This window comes from Haliotis cracherodii, unplaced genomic scaffold, assembly GCF_022045235.1.
Source record: "Haliotis cracherodii isolate W230 unplaced genomic scaffold, xgHalCrac1.p SCAF_3, whole genome shotgun sequence".
In the NCBI taxonomy this organism is placed as follows: domain Eukaryota; kingdom Metazoa; phylum Mollusca; class Gastropoda; order Lepetellida; family Haliotidae; genus Haliotis; species Haliotis cracherodii.
The window spans coordinates 58,442,780-58,462,709 of NW_027266286.1; the positions used below are offsets into that span (position 1 = coordinate 58,442,780).

Sequence of the window (19,930 nt, forward strand, 5' to 3'; positions counted from 1 at the left end):
ACACACATGCTGACAAAGCAGTTTACTCATCACCTAGTCCGCTCACTGATTCTTCCCAGAAAGGGACGGTCGGGTAGCCTAGTGGTTAAAGCGTTCGCTCGTAACGCCGAAGACCCCGATTCCCGACATGGGTACAATGAGTGAAGCCCATTTCTGGTGTCCCCCGCCGTGATATTGCTGGAATATAGCTAAAGGCGGCGTAAAACCATACTCACTCACTCACTCACTCCCCAGAATGGACTCTGGCAACAGACTCCTGGTTTACATGCCTAGAACGTGCAGACAGCTATGCTCTCTGAGGTTAGAATAGACGTATGACATTAACTCCCCTATTTTCGTGACAGATATAGGGTCAAATGTGCACTTTGTGATACAAGCATGAACCTTGGCACGGTTGTAGGTTCTGATATTCCAAATATCTTAACATGGAGCCAACCAAAATATCCAATATGGCAGCCATGGTCGAATGAAAGTCTAGTATATCTGGAATGAACATGGCCCACAACCTTACCTATATTATGAAAAATGAACATTTATTTACCCAACACTACATCTGTAAAATACATAACTGTATCATTATAGTTTATTTATCAATAATTAAATTTTCGTTGTGTTCATGGAAATTCCTGCATTTTGATTAGCTGAATTGGTCACGTGTTATTGCATTCATTTCCCAATGAATGTAAAAAATTAAGCCACGCCCACCGCTGCGCACTACTTTTATTACTGCGGAATGTCGGGGAATCCCAATATTACAGTCGAGGGAATTCCCTTTCTGCTCACGTGTATCGTCATGCACAGGACATTTAGCGACTTTCATGCATATTCATTGTCCAAACTACCCTTTGAAACCGAAGGCCGAGAATGAATGAAACAGCAAACGTGCAGGCTCGCTCGCCAGTTCCTTTTCCCGCTCGCCTCGGTTCAACTTTCATGTCTTCGCGTTTCATTTCTAACTAGCATTTCTCCAACTGTTTTACCGTAATCAGGGAAGTAATGTTTGAATCACGCAGTAAATGACCATGTTATTTGAAACAGCCGCCTTCTCTCGGACATATTTCTTCCGGTTCGTTACAGTCTGACTGTTGCAAGTCTTTTCGCCTCTTGCCTTAATTGACAGGTCAAATGAACATTGTTTTAATCCCACTCTCCGTTGATTGGCTACTGACTGTGTAGGCGTGTCAAGTTATGTGCATAAATTAAACGATCACCTGATTCATGTCACGCCACTGTATGTATTCCTACACCTGGAATGTTCATCAATGCCGTCATTTTTGTCTGTTTTGATATATGCAACTGTTTTGGGTTAAACTATTGTAGATAAAACATGTTTTACGTTGTCGAATTTAATTATAAGCATTGACTGTGTATTTTTTTCGGAAAACCGACGTGCAAACTTTTGTAAGAATCCGCTACGCGGATTCATACAGTTTGCACGTCGGTTTTTCGATTCATACCTCAATGAACCGAAAAAAATACACAGTCAATCCTTAATTATTTAGGTAATCTAAAGTGTGAAATGTTTAAAAAAAAATATGCACCTCTTTCTTCTTCGGCATATATTTATGACGAACGTCACCTAAGCCAGTCTGTCTCACAGTCCCTGAACCATACTATGTCCCTTCCTGTACAACCCTTACTGTAATGCAAAAGCTCTAAATGAAGCAAGTCTAGATTTTACTGAGGTTCAGGTCCAATCCTCCTGGGTCTCCTTTTCAATTTAAATGGAGTTATTTGGTTCTATCAAAATTATACTTTTTCAGAGACTGTGCATTGATCTACATTGAAGCCAATATACCAATGTAGCACCTGTGTTGCGCTGACAGTGACACCAATGTAGCACCTGTGTATCGCCGACAGTGACACCTATGTAGCACCTGTGTAGCGCTGACAGTGACACCTATGTAGCACCTGTGTAGCGCTGACAGTGACACCTATGTAGCACCTGTGTAGCACTGACAGTGACACCAATGTAGCACCTGTGTAGCGCTGACAGTGACGCCTATGTAGCACCTGTGTAGCACTGACAGTGACGCCTATGTAAAACCTGTGTAGCGCTGACAGTGACGCTTATGTAGCACCTGTGTAGCACTGACAGTGACACCGATGTAGCACCTGTGTAGCACTGACAGTGACGCCTATGAAGCACCTGTGTAGCGCTGACAGTGACGCCTATGTAGCACCTGTGTAGCACTGACAGTGACGCCTATGTAAAACCTGTGTAGCGCTGACAGTGACGCTTATGTAGCACCTGTGTAGCACTGACAGTGACACCGATGTAGCACCTGTGTAGCACTGACAGTGACGCCTATGAAGCACCTGTGTAGCGCTGACAGTGACACCTATGTAGCACCTGTGTAGCGCTGACAGTGACGCCTATGTAGCACCTGTGTAGCGCTGACAGTGACACCTATGTAGCGCTGTGAACAACCACCGAGGAGATGGATGATAGCTCCTGACAAGTGGACTGTTATTTTGTGTATTATTATTATTATTATTATTATTATTATTATTATTATTATTACAGTGTCAGTTCAGTGTCAGGTAGAGAGTCACTAGAGTGTGTGTACAGTGTCAGGTACAGTTTCTGGTACAATGTCAATAGAGAGTGTGTACAGTGTCGGATAGAGTGTGTGTACAGTGTCGGGTACAGTGTCAGTAGAGTGTGTGTACAGTGTCGGGTACAGTGTCGGGTACAGTGTCAGTAGAGTATGTGTACAGTGTCAGTAGAGTGTGTGTACAGTGTCGGGTAAAGTGTCAGTAGAGTGTGTGTACAGTGTCGGGTAGTGTCTGTGTACAGTGTCGGGTACAGTGTCAGTAGAGTGTGTGTACAGTGTCGGGTACAGTGTCGGGTACAGTGTCGGTAGAGTGTGTGTGCAGTGTCGGGAACAGTGTCAGTAGAGTGTGTGTACAGTGTCGGGTACAGAGTCAGTAGAGTGTGTGTACAGTGTCGGGTACAGTGTCGGGTACAGTGTCAGTAGAGTGTGTGTACAGTGTCGGGTACAGTGTGGTAGAGTGTGTGTGCAGTGTCGGGTACAGTGTGGTAGAGTGTGTGTGCAGTGTCGGGTACAGTGTCAGTAGAGTGTGTACAGTGTCGGGTACAGTGTCGGGGTACAGCGTCAATAGAGTGTGTGTACAGTGTCGGGTACAGTGTGGTAGAGTGTGTGTGCAGTGTCGGGTACAGTGTCAGTAGAGTGTGTACAGTGTCGGGTACAGTGTCGGGGTACAGCGTCAATAGAGTGTGTGTACAGTGTCGGGTACAGTGTGTGTACAGTGTCGGGTACAGTGTGTGTGCAGTGTCGGGTACAGTATCGGGTACAGTGTCAGTAGAGTGTGTGTACAGTGTATTGACGCTGTACCCCGACACTGTACCCGACACTGTACCCTCATAGTACACACACCATACTGACACTGTACCCGACACTGTACACACACTCTACCCGACACTGTACCCGATACTGTACACACACTGTACCCGATACTGTACCCGACACTGTACACACACCATACTGACACTGTACACATACTCTACTGACACTGTACCCGACACTGTACACACACCATACTGACACTGTACACACACTCTACTGACACTGTACCCGACACTGTACCCTCATAGTACACACACCATACTGACACTGTACCCGACACTGTACCCGATACTGTACCCGATACTGTACACACACTGTACCCGATACTGTACCCGACACTGTACACACACCATACTGACACTGTACACACACTCTACTGACACTGTACCCGACACTGTACACACACCATACTGACACTGTACACATACTCTACTGACACTGTACCCGATACTGTACACACACTCTACTGACACTGTACCCAACACTGTACCCGACACTGTACACACACACTACCCGACACTGTACACACTCTACTGACACTGTACCCGACACTGTACACACACCATACTGACACTGTACACATACTCTACTGACACTGTACCTGATACTGTACACACACTCTACTGACACTGTACCCGACACTGTACACACACTCTACTGACACTGTACCCGACACTGTACACACACTCTACTGACACTGTACCCGACACTGTACACACACTCTACTGACACTGTACCCGACACTGTACACACACTCTACTGACACTGTACCCGACACTGTACACACACTCTACTGACACTGTACCCGACACTGTACACACACTCTACTGACACTGTTCCCGACACTGTACACAGACACTACTGACACTGTACCTGATACTGTACCCGACACTGTACACACACCATACTGACACTGTACACACACTCTACTGACACTGTACCTGATACTGTACACACACTCTACTGACACTGTACCCGACACTGTACACACACTCTACCGACACTGTACCCGACACTGTACACACACTCTACTGACACTCTACCCGACACTGTACACACACTCTACTGACACTGTACCTGATACTGTACCCGACACTGTACACACACTGTACCCGACACTGTACACACACCATACTGACACTGTACACACACTCTACTGACACTGTACCCGATACTGTACACACACTCTACTGACACTGTACCCGACACTGTACACACACTGTACCCGATACTGTACACACACCATACTGACACTGTACACACACTCTATTGACACTGTACCTGATACTGTACCCGACACTGTACACACACTGTACCCGACACTGTACACACACTCTACTGACACTGTACCTGATACTGTACCCGACACTGCACACACACTGTACCCGACACTGTACACACACTGTACCCGACACTGACAGCGGGGTACAGTGTCGGGTAGAGTGTGTGTACAGTGTCGGGTACAGTGTCAGTATGGTGTGTGTACTATGAGGGTACAGTGTCGGGTACAGTGTCGGGGTACAGCGTCAATACAGCGTGTACAGTGTCGGGTACAGTGTGTGTACAGTGTCAGTACAGTGTGTGTACAGTGTCGGGTACAGTGTCAGTACAGTGTGTGTACAGTGTCTGGTACAGTATCGGGTACAGTGTCAGTAGAGTGTGTGTACAGTGTCGGGTACAGTGTGTGTACAGTGTCGGGTACAGTGTCACTAGAGTGTTGGTATAGTGTCAGGTACAGTATCGGTTACAGTGTCAGTAGAGTATGTGTACAGTGTCGGGTAGAGTGTGTGTACAGTGTCGGGTACAGTGTCAGTACAGTGTGTGTACAGTGTCGGGTACAGTATCGGTACAGTGTCAGTAGACTGTGTGTGCAGTGTCGGGTACAGTGTCGGGTACAGTGTGTGTACACTGTCGGGTACAGTGTCAGTATGGTGTGTGTACTATGAGTGTACAGTGTTGGGTGAAGTGTCAGTACGTTGTCGGGTAGAGTGTGTAAAGAGATTGGCACTAGGCGTTACCGGACAGGTCTGTGGAGTGTTGTGAGAGGTCCTCTGGTTTTGTTTATGGCTAACCGTGACATGTTTATGGAAAGAATATTTCCCTGTTGTCCTGTGTAAATAGTTTACTCTGTCACCGACTTTAATCTATTGATGACACATGCCTGACGCCAACAACCAACACCCACACTTGTGACATCCTATGGGTAGGTGAGTAGGTCATCGAAAGTACTTCCAGCTTTGGTTAGGGTAGGATGAACCGAGCAGTGTAACAGAGCCCACCTGTCAGATCGGAGGAGGCGCCATCTTGCTCATCCTCGTTTCCCACTGTGCAACAGGCAACCCATTTGTATATCTTAGAGGTACGCGACAAATATTTTATTATCTTCCATAAAAGTAAACATATCGAGTCTTTTTTTTTTTCGTTGAGAGGCATTTATAAGTTGGAGTACTAAGTAAGGATAAGATATATGGATGAACAACTTCTTTATCACAATTAGGAGCAACGTTTCGGTATATGTTCTAACACCGTTATCAAAGAGTTGATCATCCAAATATCTTATCCTTTATATCGATTCTTCTCTTTGTCATTTTTTCAAAACAGTTTCTATTATTTCTATATTTTGAGTGGTGTAAGGGGATACTTGGTCTTCAGTAGATCTGTTCTATAATTATTTATATTGTTAGTATACTAAATTACTTTTCAAGCAAAAAACTAGCTTATCAATAATATCAATAAATATTTCTCTGGAAGGAAATCTTTTAACATTGGAACTATCACACTGCATTATTTTAATTCTTGTCGTTGATATATTATGAAAGAAATTAATAATAAAAAAAATAATTGAGTTATAGAACGGAAACGTGAGAACCTTTTAATTATCTCAGAGAATTAAGACAACCATAACCTAGGTTTGTCATCACGTGACGTGGGTTTCACCAAAGTGGTAAACGTCTTAGACCTGCATTCTGACCCGCCCCGATGCAACTGAAGTACTGTTCGAAGCACCGTTTGACCAAACTCACTCATCCCCGTGCCATCACCGGAGCTCCACCTGGCGGGCTGTTACAGGTCAACTCCTGCAAGTATTTAGTACTTTCATAGAGACAAAGAATGTCCCTTTCCCCGGCCATACCGGACGTGGGATAAACTCAAGTAGTGGTTTATGAAGCCACAAATCATCTCAAGGATCGATCCCTGGCTAGGTTTACCATAACACTCAAGGGAGAAGTCAGTGGGCGGAAATGTACTACAATTATGATTTGAGCCCACTTACTTAATTTTAACGTCTTATATATCGGATGTAGTTTGTAGAGACACACATGACATGGTAAACGCACCAGGGGGATTGTCATCTGTGTTTATGAAGGAGTCGTTCCAGGCGATAGTCGGTTGACAGCTCGACGTTTACGTCTCTTGCGGTAAGTGTTTCGTGGCTGAAGAGAGACGTTTTATTGATTAATTCGCTGTTAAATTCCAAGGTTGATATTTCAAATGCAAGTTGGATGTGTTCGTTGTGAGCCGTCGGTGTGCGGGTCACCATGTCTCAAATCAGTGGAGTTTTTGAGATGTGTTAATAAATTATATCTGGTGAGTGAGTGAGTTGGGTTTAACGCCGCTGTGAACAATATTTCAGTTATGTCGCGGCGTGTCAGCTTAATGTGGGAGGAAAGCCTGAAGTGATGCAGGTCTCAGACGTTTACCACTTTGGTGATACCTACGAGCACGGGTATGGTGCTGACAAACCTAGAAACATAATTGGGGCGAACCGGGATTCGAACCCACGATTATATGTTTCAGTCGTGCCCAAGGGAAGCAACTCTAAAGCGGCGCTTTAGACGACTGAGCAGCTTGTGCCCCCAATTATATCTGGGAATTGAAGAACCACCCAATAAACATGCATGTCATTGAATGCCATTTTTAAAAGTTCTCTTCCGTCTGATTTCTACGGCACGGTAAATTATAAGCTATCTTTTTCGATCTGTAAATTCATGAAATAAATATTAAAAAAACGTGAAAACCTTCGTATGAGAAATGACAGGGCCACATCAGTTGTGTGCGACGTGTTTCAGTTTGGTCATGATGACCTCAGGAATGTATACAACGTTGAAGTCGCTCGCCCCCTTTCTTCTCCTGCTCCCCCTCGCGACTGGGTGTGGTCGGGGTGTGGTCCACATCAAGGACAACGAGTACCGGGGAATACTGATAGCTATAGAGGACTCTGTGCCCGAGGACTACTCACTGATAGAGAAACTACAGAGCATTTTCACCAACGCGTCGCAGTACCTGTACAGAGTTACACGGTAGGTGGCCGGGTACAGTCACGCAGTAGGTGGCCGGGTACAGTCACGCAGTAGGTGGCCGGGTACAGTCACGCAGTAGGTGGCCGGGTACCTGTACAGTCACGCAGTAGGTGGCCGGGTACAGTCACGCAGTAGGTGGCCGGGTACCTGTACAGTCACGCAGTAGGTGGCCGGGTACCAGGACAGTCACACAGTTGGACACATCCGGGTACTTGGAGGAGACAACACACCTGTCCAACAATGGCTCTAACAGCCCAAGGGCTATACTCGGTTCTAATCTGGGATTAGAGGATACTGACACGACTGAGGAACACAGATTGTCCCCTCTGTTCATTATGTAATGTCGTGATGTTAATACTTATCTTCTCGATATTTTTCTAAAGCGATTTAACAAGTACGTTGTTATACATGGTTCGGTGATACATAGCAAGTGGACCAGTGCTGCCGTAAGAGCCGACTATGCTTGTCGTAAAAGGCGACAAACGGAATCGGGTGGTCAGGCTCGATGACTTGGTTAATGCATGTCATCGTATCCCGTTTGCGTAGATCGATGATCATGATGTCAATCACTGGTTTGTCTGGTCCAGACTCGATTATTTACAGACCGCCGTCATTTTGCTGGAATATTGCAGAGTGCGGCGTTGAACAACAAACAAACAATCAAACAGAGTGTGCCCACATTTCTCCAGTAAACACATACATGAATGTTCCTTTCGATTATCAACTTTCAGACAGCGGGCATATTTCGGTGACATCACGATCCTGGTCCCAAGGTCATGGTCAGACAGACCCCAGTATGAACCACAGACCAAAGAGACTGTAGATAAAAGCGATATTCTCATTGACCAATCAGATGACAGATTCAGCCATGGCAATCGACCTTTCGTAATTAAGACGACACCTTGCGGCGAGCTGGGACACTACATGCATCTGACCCCAGCGTACGTTCTGAACGACACTGTCGCTGCTCCATACGGCCCATACGACAAGGTGAGAAATACTCTCAGAAGGTGTATCTGACGAGAGTAGTGACGCAAAAGTTAATATTCAATTATATATAATTCTTTGAATCAATCACTTGTAATAACATTATCCAAAATGTACACCAACAGCGTCATTTGATGCAGACCATTAAATGGGTAATACCAGTATACAAATGCATCTGGATCAATACGGCATCTAAGAAAAAGACGGTTATGTACACATGGTGAAGGTAAATCAACGTTTGTTCAGAATTGGAACAGTATGCTAACGCTTACACCACGACCTATTAGTTTAATTCCCCAAACCATGATGTATTATTCTGTAAGACAGCAAGAATCTCTGTTTCTGTCCTCAATCCAGACCATCATACATGAGTGGGGACATCTCCGATACGGGGTATTTGATGAGTACCCGGATGAAAGATCTTCTCAGCAGTTTTATGCTGCGAGTAATGGCGAGATAGAAGGCATCCGTTGCTCGACGGCGATACGAGGGAAGTATATATCACTTCATATCTCCCTGTAATAGAACTTTAACCATTCTTATTTCTTGTTTCTTGGTGTTTTTGTATTGCTTTCAAAGTTTAACTCCTACTACGTATTGTATACTAGTCAAAGGAAATTAAAGAAATTGATTATTTTATATTACGTGGCATGACAAATGAACTATGGTGATATTGAATAATCCGGTGTTCTTAAACTTCTTTTGAGTAGTACACAATAATTATCAATCATTTACAACCTTATCGAAACCCACACCACCACATGACAAATTACTTATTGTGATATGAAAGAATCGGGTGATCCTTAACGTCTTTTGAGTAGTATGTAACATCATCCCGTTCTCTGGTTGTTATACCTGGTGCTATCAGTCCGATGTTGCCCATGCAGGTCGCTTCTATGATGTAGTCCGGCAGACGGAGGGCTGTAGATACCAGGACGGACTTCCGGACCGGAACTGCCGATTCCAACCCTACACAGAAGACACACGGGGAGAGCACGGCTCCCTGATGTACTCCCAGCAGCTGCAGCATGTGAGTTGTCTCCTGCAGGCGGCTGCAGACGCCGAATTCAACTGTAACGAGATCAGTTCTCTCATGGAGAGTAATTATTTAACTTTATTTCAAACTGAACAGTAAAATTTTAGATACAATGCATTTGTTGGTGGCTATATAATGAACACGTAACTTCAGTGCTGTTCAAGCCCTGCTTTGTGGTCTGTCGAGTTTCGGGCTATAGTCCATGGACATGAGATGCAAGTTTGACACGTTAACCCAGTTTTTCTGATAACATCTGAAATTCTCCCTGTGTGTCACGAATCCGTATGTTTGTATTTGTTTCAGATCGTCCACTTCTGTGACAACGACCCGTCATCTCCTCTCACCCTCCACAACCGACAGGCCACAAACAAACAGAATCAGATGTGTGATGGCCGGAGTGTGTGGGAGGTGAAGTGATGTTTTCATCATCATGTAACCTATAACCCGGAAGTACAATATCCTATGTTACATTTAACCAGATAGTATCACTAGAATTACGGAAAATATCACATAGAGATCACCCAATGTCACACAGGTTAAGAAACCGCAATATTTGACATTCGGTCCTCTCATAATTACTTCTCTTTAGTAATCCTGATGAAACTTGGTATACTAAAACAACATAAAACGACAGTTTAGTTACGTTATCCAGCCTTCCGTTTGGTTGAGTTAAGAGAAACCTTGGGTCATGCTGAAGACGTTTGCTCAGTGAAACTGTTTGTTTCATGTCAACATTTAATCTACCAAGGTGATGAGAGAGCATGGGGATTTCGAGAAGAACTTCAACCCTCCCCGCAACGTGACGTCGACAGTTCCGACGTTCCGCCTGGTCAAGGAGAGCACCAAGCGGACAGTATTGGTGCTGGACACATCCGGGAGCATGGACTCATTTGATAGGATCTCCAAACTCGCCAGGGTAGGTGCACTCTCATGTCATCTCTAAACTTGTCTCCCCTCACCCCGGGGTAGAATAATGTCTTCAGCAACCTATGCTTGTTGTAAAAGGCGATAACGGGATCAGCTGGCTAACTGGGTTGATGCTTGTTATCATGTCTTCATTGCATAGATCGATGCTCATGAAATCAATCACTAGATTGTCTAGTCCAGACTCGATTATTTACAGACCGCCGTCGTATAACTGGAATATCAATGTGCTTGCAGTGTTCGAAATAAACACCTACATGTACCTGTAGTCCCGTGGCAGGTAGATCTCGTGTCGGGCCCGTAGTTTCCATATTGTAGAAATCCTTGGACTTCAGTAAATTTACGTGTCCATTTATTTGTCAAAATAAGCTGCAGTTAAATGAGGGCCTGAAGAGTTTAGTCAGCTTCTAAAGTGTGTGAGTTATGATGGCAAATCGGCAATTTAGTATATTTCAAACACTGTTAAACAACGTTAAACCACGAACAAACAAAACTACTTGTATTATGAAACCGAAAACAGTCTGCACTTACTGATTACGTGTTGTTGTTTTTTACTAAAATATACAGTCAAGTCTAGCATCCCGGAGCAAAACAATTTGTTATCATATAAAAAATCAGAATTGTAGACTTGTGAAACAAGACAGATGAAGTGTTTATATTGAAAGTGGAACAGTATGAGTGCAAAATTATGTACGTTTGATATGTTATACACTATGTACAACTGACTCTCCAAACTAAACTATCCATATGCCACAGAGCACAACTGACAAAAGACAAAATGAATTTGATAATGATCAGCTACCTCAGTATTGAGATAATCATATCCCATACATGTAGGGTGGCCTAGTGGTGACTGTGTTCGCCCGTCACGCCGACGGAACGGGTTCAGTGCCTTGTGTATAGTTTCTGTTGTCCCCTAGGCGGCATCCAACTACATCTCTCGCGTCCTGGAGGACGGGGAGCAACTAGGAATTGTCTGGTTCGACCGGCAAGCCACCATCAGGTCTAATCTGCTCGTTGTCAACAACCTGACGAGGTCTGAACTGTTACAACATGTTCCCAAAACTGCTTCTGGCGCAACCAGCATCGGAGACGGTAAGTCGAGTTAATCGCATCCGATAGGCAGACAGTTGCAGCCTCTCAGTCAGCACTGTGTGCCATACTGCTGGTTGAGAGGCTGCAACTGATTGCGTATGGGGTGTTATACGCGTGAGTGAGTGAGTTGGGTTTAGCGCCGCTTTTAACATTATTCGAGTTATACTACGGCGTGTCAGCTTAATGTGGGAGTAGAACCCGAAATGATGTTTGTCTCAGACGTTTACCACTTCGGTGAAACCCACGAGCACGGGTAAGGTGCTGACAAACCTACAAACATAATCGGGGCGAACCGGAATTCGAACCCATAGTCATAGGTTTCTGGAGTGTCCAAGGGAGGCAACTCTGCACAGCGAATCGCGGCGCCTTAGATGACTGGGACACCGGTGCTATACGATTATATATCAGACGCCCGTGTGTCGTGTCACCTTGGTCCAATAGTTAAGTGGTTATGTTGCCCTTGTCCTTGCAGGCATCCTGAAGGGCCTGGAGGTTCTGGCATCTACCCCGGGTGGGAACATGATCCTCTTGTCAGACGGGATAGAGACCCACCCTCCCTACATCCGGGACGTCTTGCAACAGGTGACAAACCCATGTTTAGTGCAATCTGAATTTTATGTCTGATCCAGGTGTCCCGTTTTAGCATTTTGTAGAATTCATGTAAAGGGTGAATGGGTTGGGTTTAACGCCGCTTTTAACAGTATTCCACTTATAAAGCTGCGGGTCAGCTTAATGTGAGAGGAAAGCCCGAGGTCTCAGACGTTTACCACAACGGTGAAACCCACGAACACGGGTATGGTGCGTATAAACCTAGAAACATAATCGGGGCGAACCGGGATTCGAACCAACAACCATAGGTCTCTGGCGTGCCCAAGGGACGGAACTCTGAACAGCGATTCGTGGCGCCTTAGACGACCGGGCCACCCGTGCCCCCTCATGTAAAGAATAACGAACCTCAATTCTCATGTACAGTGCAATTTACATTTTATACTTACTCTAGGTTCCAAGTCATAATATTATGTTGAATTCAAATATGTCCCACAACATGTATCGACCTAAGTCCCCATGCCCGGTGCAATCTGAACTAGTACTCACATGTCGTTTATTCTGACACATTTAGACTTCCTGTATAGGTTGTGTCTATGCTGTTCCAGATTGTTGATGCTAACGTGACTGTTGATACGATTGCTGTGGGCGCCAGTGCCGATGAACAGCTGGAGATGTTGGCACAGACGACGGGCGGTATCAGTTTCTTCCATTCCGATAGCGACATCTCCAACGCTCTCAACGACGCCTTCATAGCTTCTGCGGAGCATGGCAAATGTAAGTCTGGGTTTGTTTCTGGAGTATGTTGGACTGGAATTATTACTTAGAAATATAGCTCGACCACACAAGTCATGTTCCCTAGGTAGGGGCGCAAACTGACTGTAAAAGTCTAGTTCCCACCCATGCCGAACTAGGCTGAAATTCTGGTTCGTAAACAAGGTGGATTTCAACGTGCAGATTTCGGTCGACTGCAGGATTTGCAAAACACGTGAACCGCCAACTGGGCGTCGACAGGTATTTTCCAAATCTTTTCATGCTTTTAATCAAGGTGTTCAAGTGATTTGATGCACCTAGCGAGGTAAGACCCTATATTACAATATAAGATCTTGATTCAGATCAGATCGTCTTAACTAGGTGCCGCCATTTTGTTTGAAGCAAATGTAAGTGATACGAGAAGTGGAATCTGATTGTCAATGGGAGGGACATAGAAGGGACATAACTCGTAATAGGCACTTGTGGCGCTACGGTCGAGCCTGGAAATTCCAGCCTTGTTCGACAAGGGTGGAAAGTGGATCTTTATAGTTAACTCCTTCTTTAACGTTTACACTTCTCTGAAACCAAAAGCCTTATGACGGCGAACGCTGATCAAAAATACTGTTCAAGAATCTTTCAAATGAACTACACAACCTCGTTGTTTTATTTATCTTTGAAAAAACGGATATTGTTTTAGCTTAAAAAAAACCAAGTCATATAATCATATTTCATTAAGCATTTAGTCCGTCAAGTGTACTGCATCTACAAACACATCTACGCTAAATGCACATATTGAGAGAGGATTCAGTGTTTCACAATTTTATCACTACAGCTGCCCGTCAGAGAGTCTTGCAGCTGCTCAGCCAATCGTTGCTCCTACAGGCCGGCGAGAGTCACAATGACGTCATCTTCTTTGATTCGTCCATCGGTGACAACACCGACATCACCATTGGCTACAACACTACAGTCCCGCGGGTTGTCATGGTGACCCCTGGCGGTCGTGTACTGAACTCCTCGTCCCCTGAATATACCAACGAGGCTTCCTTCAACACGTCAAACTTTCATTTCAAGGGCTACGAAGAGGTGAGACTGATTAGACTGTCCTTGTCATTGTGGGGGCTGCCAATCGATGTGGTACGCGGCATGCAAATGTAAAAGTATTTGGAACGCAGATTCTAAAAACATTTCTTTTTAAATAATGGTGTAGGTAAACATTTCCTTTATATAATTTACTTTTTCGATATTATTTCACTAATTTAACTTCAAATCACTCTTTCATAACCTAGGGGTGAATAAATGAGACAGTAAACTACGTTTATAACGAACACGCTTATAACGAACTGACCGATATAACGAACTTATTTTTAAGTCCAAGCCATTGTTGTATATATGCTGTATATATGCTTATAACGAACAACGGTTATTACGAACTAAAATAAGTGGTCCCTTTGAGTTCGTTATAACCGTAGTTTAGTGTAGTTGGTATTCGGGATTGTGAAGTGTGAGTATGGGGGTAGGCACCTTCATTCTAGCATGGTAAACACGATGATGTGCGTGGACGCGTGTACAGGAGACATATTGAGTGTCATTGTCGACGGACACAGAAATACTGTCCAGCATTCACATGGGCTTCAGCGACCCTGTGGGGATCCTAGGTTAGACTCCGTCTCCAGCAACCTATGCTGGTTGTAAGCGGCGTTTTAATGGATTGGGTGGTCAGGCTGGTGACTTGGTTGATAGCGTGTCATCTTACCCCGACTGCGTGGATCATTGCTCACGATATCAACCACTCGATTGTCTGTTGCAAAGTCGATTACTTACAGAGTGGCGTTAAACAACAAACAAGCAAGCATAGGCTTCTGTGGGAGTCAGATTTTGAAATACTCAAGAAAAGTGTCAGAGTTTCGCAGAATGCGATATTTCATTAACCTTCATTATTTGCTGTTGGTACATTTGTGTTGTCCTTTTGTGTTGGTGTTGAACACGATCTAGTTGGAACCAGGGGGAAGTATTAGTCAGGTGTGAAATTTATTTCCATGACAATTTCCGAGAATCTATACTTCCAGACTGGCGGTCTCGTTGTGAACATCACCAACACGCACGAGGAGATCCAGGTGGTGACCTTCACCGTGTCCACACGTATCAGGCAAGGTCAACCGGCACCCATTTTGGCACATGCGCAGTGGGGTAGATCAAGTGTTGCCTTCCCGCTCTTCCAGAATCTCTTCATCAGCGTATCGCAGGGTAATGTATCTTGTTCAAATGATTAACGAGTACACGTTCAGTGTCCCATTCCCATGAAATATATGAGGTTCAGTCCGCTTGACGTTCTCGTGCATCTTGTGACAGAACAAGGCAGTATGTAAAAATAGTTTACGATGATAAGCCACAGTTTCAACAAAGGTGTTTCGTATCTGAGTGAGTGAGTGAGTTTGGTTTTACGCCCCTTTTGGCAATATTCCATGTCTTGGGACACCAGAATAAGCTTCACACATTGTACCCATGTGGGGAATACCTGGGCTTTGGCGTGACGACCCGCGCTACCCCACTGCTCCTGATGAAATAATACTTGGGGCAGGCAGTATGGAAAGTAAACACATCTACATTTATCACAAAGGTAATTTTAGGGCACACTTAGTCATTAAGTATATATTAGGTGCGGTGGGGTAGCCTAGTGGTTAAGGCGTTTGCTCGTCACGCCGAAGGCGTAAATGGTAAATTATTTCAGGGTTATCCCCCTTGCTGAAAGCGACGGTGAAGGCCACGTTGGAACAGCCAGGGTTGACGGAGGGACAGGCGACAAGGGTCCCTCTCATGGTCAGGGACAACGGTGCAGGTGGGTGTTGCATATGGATACCAGTCACTGGGATGGCAACACGTCACCTGAAGGTAGACTACTCCACAGTAGTTAAAGAACACCCGATTAACTGCAATCATGGGTATCAGTCGTGTGGTCTTTAACTTCTTTTGCGTAGTATACATAGAACTGTAGCCGGTTTTGTTATAATATACTAATCAAAAGTAGTTAAAGAACCCCTGACTTGTTTCATATGACTATAGTTAGTCTGTCATGGCTTAAGCGAAACAGCAGATCAAGGCCATTCAGATACGCCAGTCAGAACTTTCACCACAAAAACCATCAAAGTGGTCGTTTCCAGTTGAGTCTCTCTATATTTTTTCTGCATATTTCAGACCAAAGCATACAACATAAGCGTTAAAATAAATTTTAAAAGCATAGTTTACCATTTTTTACGATATGCTACATTATATGTACGTGCCCGTGGACAAATTTGCCGTAAGTGTGAATTTACAGTATGAGGTGTTTAGAAGCATGTGTGGCCCAGTCGTCTAAAGCGCTGCAATTCGCTGTGAAGAGTTGTCTCCCTTGGGCACGTAGGTTCGAATGGCGGTTCGCCCGATACTGTTTCTAGGTCTGTCAGCACCATACCCGTGCTCGTGGGTTTCATCAAAGTGGTAAATGTCTGAGACCTGCATCACTTCGAGCTTTCCTCTGACATAAAGCAGACACGCCGTGATATAACTGTTCAAAGCGGCGTTAAACCCAACTCACTCACTCTTTTATTAGGCGCTGATGCGACAAAGGATGATGGCATCTACTCGGCTTACGTCACCAATTTCACCAACAATGGCCGTTACTACGTCACCGTAACTGTCAACGACAATGCAGCCACTGTGGTTGCTACGGACCGTGTAGTTGGTGTAGGGGCAGCGGTGGTGCATGACGGAGGGATGGCGTCAAATACACAACAGACTGTGGAGCACTTCCAGAGGTCAACGTCCGCTGGATCATTCAGTCTCACGGGCTTCGCTCCTGGTGGGTTCGTCCGGGGGTGAAAGATTTCTCTCCAATTGATAATCCGGGTTCGATTCCAATATGGTTACAATATATGAAGTTGGTAGTGTCCCCAATGTGATATTGCAAAGATACTGCCTGGATATTGCTTAAAGCAGGGCTAAACCATGAATATCCCTCCCCCACCCCCACTGGTCACGTTTGACAGGCGCCGTGGTCTAGTGGATAGAGCGTCTGCCCGGACGGTGGTTCCACCCCCGGGCGCGTCATGCTAATAGTCGTCCAAGGGTGGTGCTTGTTGTTACCCTGCCTGGCGCGTTACATTAAAGGAATATAAACAAGTTCTGGTCGCCTCGGAGTCAGTATACTGTGTCTGAATATTTATTTTGTTCGTTGTTTAACGCCGAACTCAGCAATATTCCAGCTATATGACGGCGGTCTGTAAATAATAATCAGGAGCATCGATCCACGCAATTGGGATACGATGACATGCATCAAGTCAGCGAGCCTGACCACCCGATCCCGTTAGTCGCCTCTTACGACGAGCACGGGTTGCTGAAGACCAATTCCTACCCGGATCTTCACGTGCCACGTGGTGGGTCAGGCGAGGTCAGGTGAGTGGCACTGTCCCCTGTGGAGCACCTGCCTGTACTACATGTTGTAGTGCCAATATATCCCACCTAATGGAACATTAGTGACGTATTTTGTTGTGTTTTTTATGAAGTTGGTAATTTGTAAGAAGTAAATGGACAAGTATGAAATAACGACGTTTCGGAGCCTTCTCGGAAATAATTTATTTGACTTTTCTATATACACTTGATTTAAGAAGTCGTGTTGCAGGCACTGACATATTGCCACCTTGCAAGATTTCCGACCTCCAGGTGACCTCTGTAGGATACAAGGTGGTCCGGCTGGAGTGGACGGCACCCGGAGACGATCTCGACACTGGCACAGGTATGGGGTCGGAATTGAGTACTTTAAACTCCCGTTCCTGGAATTCCCGCAGTTGTTGTCTGTTTATTCATGTTCCCTATACCACAGACGCTGGATAAGAACGATGTGGTCATACCAGGAGTCTCGAAGCACAGAATGCAGACTGTACACGTACCTGAACCATATTATTTTCCCGTCCGCCCAGCCCTTACTGTAATGCAATAGCAAGTCTAGATTTTTCACTGGTCCTCCCATCTCACTGGGGCAGCGTGGGGCTCCATTTACATTTTAATGTGGCTGCTTGTTTCTACTATCAAAATCATATATTTTCAGAGACTAAACGTTAGCCTGTCTGTACACGGTACTACCTACGCTAACATAGTCCCTTCAGCACGTGATGTTAAGTCATGATGGCCGCTGTATATATTAAACAGTACAAAATTTCTTCAACGGGGAATAATGAACCTGATGTGCAGTAAATTGGTGAAGCGCTGGAATCGGGTATATTGATGACTACACCAGGAATGCCATCTTCCCGAGGCAAGGGGATAAACTGATTGTAAAGATCCAGTTTCCACCCTTGCCGGACTAGCCTGGAATTCCGGAGTTACATTCTGGCTGGACTAACGAGTCTATGCAAAGTCCAATCAAAATCGCGAAACGAACTAGACATCCGGTCCGCAAACAACATGGATTTCAACGTGCAGGTTTCGATTGACTGCACGATGTGCAAAGCATGTGTACCGTCAACTGTGACAAATATTTTCCAAATCTTTTCATGTTTTTAATCATGGTGCTCAACTGATTTGATTCGCTTCGCGAGGTAAGACCCGTTTTATTACAAAATAGATCTTGATTATCAATCAGATCGTCTTGACTGCGCGCCCCAATTTTGTTTTGAGCAAATGCATGTGATATTATGAGAGGTGGAATCTGATTGGTCAATAGAAGGGACATAACTCTGTGACGTTGTGTTCCAGCCACCACGTACGAGCTGTGGATGAGTACTGAGTTTGACCCACTGTATGAAAACCACACGCTGACCACACCAGTGACCGGAGAGATGTTGGTCGAGGGAGATATTACGAGCCCCGCGGCCTCCGGGACGGCAGAATCCGTCGTTGTCAAACTCGATAGGGACGGTAAGGATGGGGCTTTTCAATGTTTAAATAAATCAAAACTGCAAATGTAAAGCAGGAGATATGTTAGATGGTAACTGGTGACATTAGGCGTGTTAAGAAAAACGTCTTGTTTGTCATGACCCATCCATCCCTTATAGCAATGGTCGCAAGCGTGGGGATAACCAAAAATGGTAAATTTGAGTCAGGTTTAATTGTACAGATTTCTACCTGCTTAAGAATCTTTTAAACACCACTTAGTTTTGAAAGTAGTCTTTAGAAACAAGAATAATTGCTCTCAAGTTTTTATTATTATTATTTTTACCCAGGTGATGTGACGTATTATTTCACCATACTTGCAACCGATGACGTCGAACTGCGAGGACCACGCTCCAACATCGTCAGCGTTTCCATGAAGCACGTGCAGCAGCCTGATGATGTCAACGTGGCACTGATTGCTGGGATAGTGACGGGCGTCTGTGTCCTGGTAGTTTTCGTTGCCGTAGCAATTGGCGTAGTGATACATCGGAAGAAGAGAAGGGGATTCACCGTCACCATCAGGAAGAAGTACCTGGGTTGATATTAGTGATACTCATCCTTTTGATTCCATCTAAACATTTACAGAAACTGACTGCAGTCTGGCTTTCACGTACTTCTCGGAACAAGTATTAGTTTTTGACGAATTTCCTTCACACTTCAGTTACTAGTGAAGCTTGGTCAACATCATCGTGCTCTGATATCTTGATGGTGCAAGATCAAATGACTGTGTCTTGGGTTGTTGTTTCTATAGTGACGCATATACAGACAAACTGTTTTCTGATCATGGAGTGAGACTGTTTCAGCACGTGACTAATGTGTGGTATTGTCAGACAAGGTTACACAGACATCGGTACGTACAGAACTAGCTTGTGAAGTCTATAAATAACCACACAAGATTAATGAGGAATCAACAAATTATATTTAAAAACACAGGATTTGGGTTACAATAATCAAAGGTAATACAAAGGGCCAATGTGTGGCAGCAGCTACAAATAACAGGCCTTATTACAGAA

At 44.8% G+C, this 19,930-nt stretch overlaps 1 protein-coding gene across 1 annotated transcript; it reads left to right on the forward strand.

Moving 5' to 3' along the window:
* Window positions 1–7,448: 7,448 nt before the first annotated feature.
* On the forward strand, window positions 7,449–19,458 carry LOC139473682 (calcium-activated chloride channel regulator 3A-1-like). The gene is made up of 16 exons (XM_071256382.1): window positions 7,449–7,672; window positions 8,404–8,662; window positions 9,017–9,147; window positions 9,545–9,689; window positions 9,999–10,103; window positions 10,444–10,611; window positions 11,540–11,714; window positions 12,187–12,296; window positions 12,869–13,037; window positions 13,846–14,096; window positions 15,080–15,257; window positions 15,742–15,849; window positions 16,600–16,848; window positions 17,668–17,781; window positions 18,741–18,902; window positions 19,208–19,458. The coding sequence occupies exons 1-16, from the start codon at window positions 7,449–7,451 to the stop codon at window positions 19,456–19,458; spliced, it is 2,799 nt and encodes a 932-aa protein (XP_071112483.1).
* The last annotated feature ends 472 nt before the right edge of the window (window positions 19,459–19,930 follow it).

What these genes read in the sequence shown, in the direction of transcription:
- LOC139473682 (XM_071256382.1), top strand. Translation starts at nt 7,449, where the DNA reads ATGATGACCTCAGGAATGTATACAACGTTGAAGTCGCTCGCCCCCTTT. An exon ending in CATACGGCCCATACGACAAG is followed by an intron (nt 8,663 to 9,016) that starts GTGAGAAATACT and finishes TCCTCAATCCAG; the next exon opens with ACCATCATACATGAGTGGGG. An exon ending in ATGGCCGGAGTGTGTGGGAG is followed by an intron (nt 10,104 to 10,443) that starts GTGAAGTGATGT and finishes TAATCTACCAAG; the next exon opens with GTGATGAGAGAGCATGGGGA.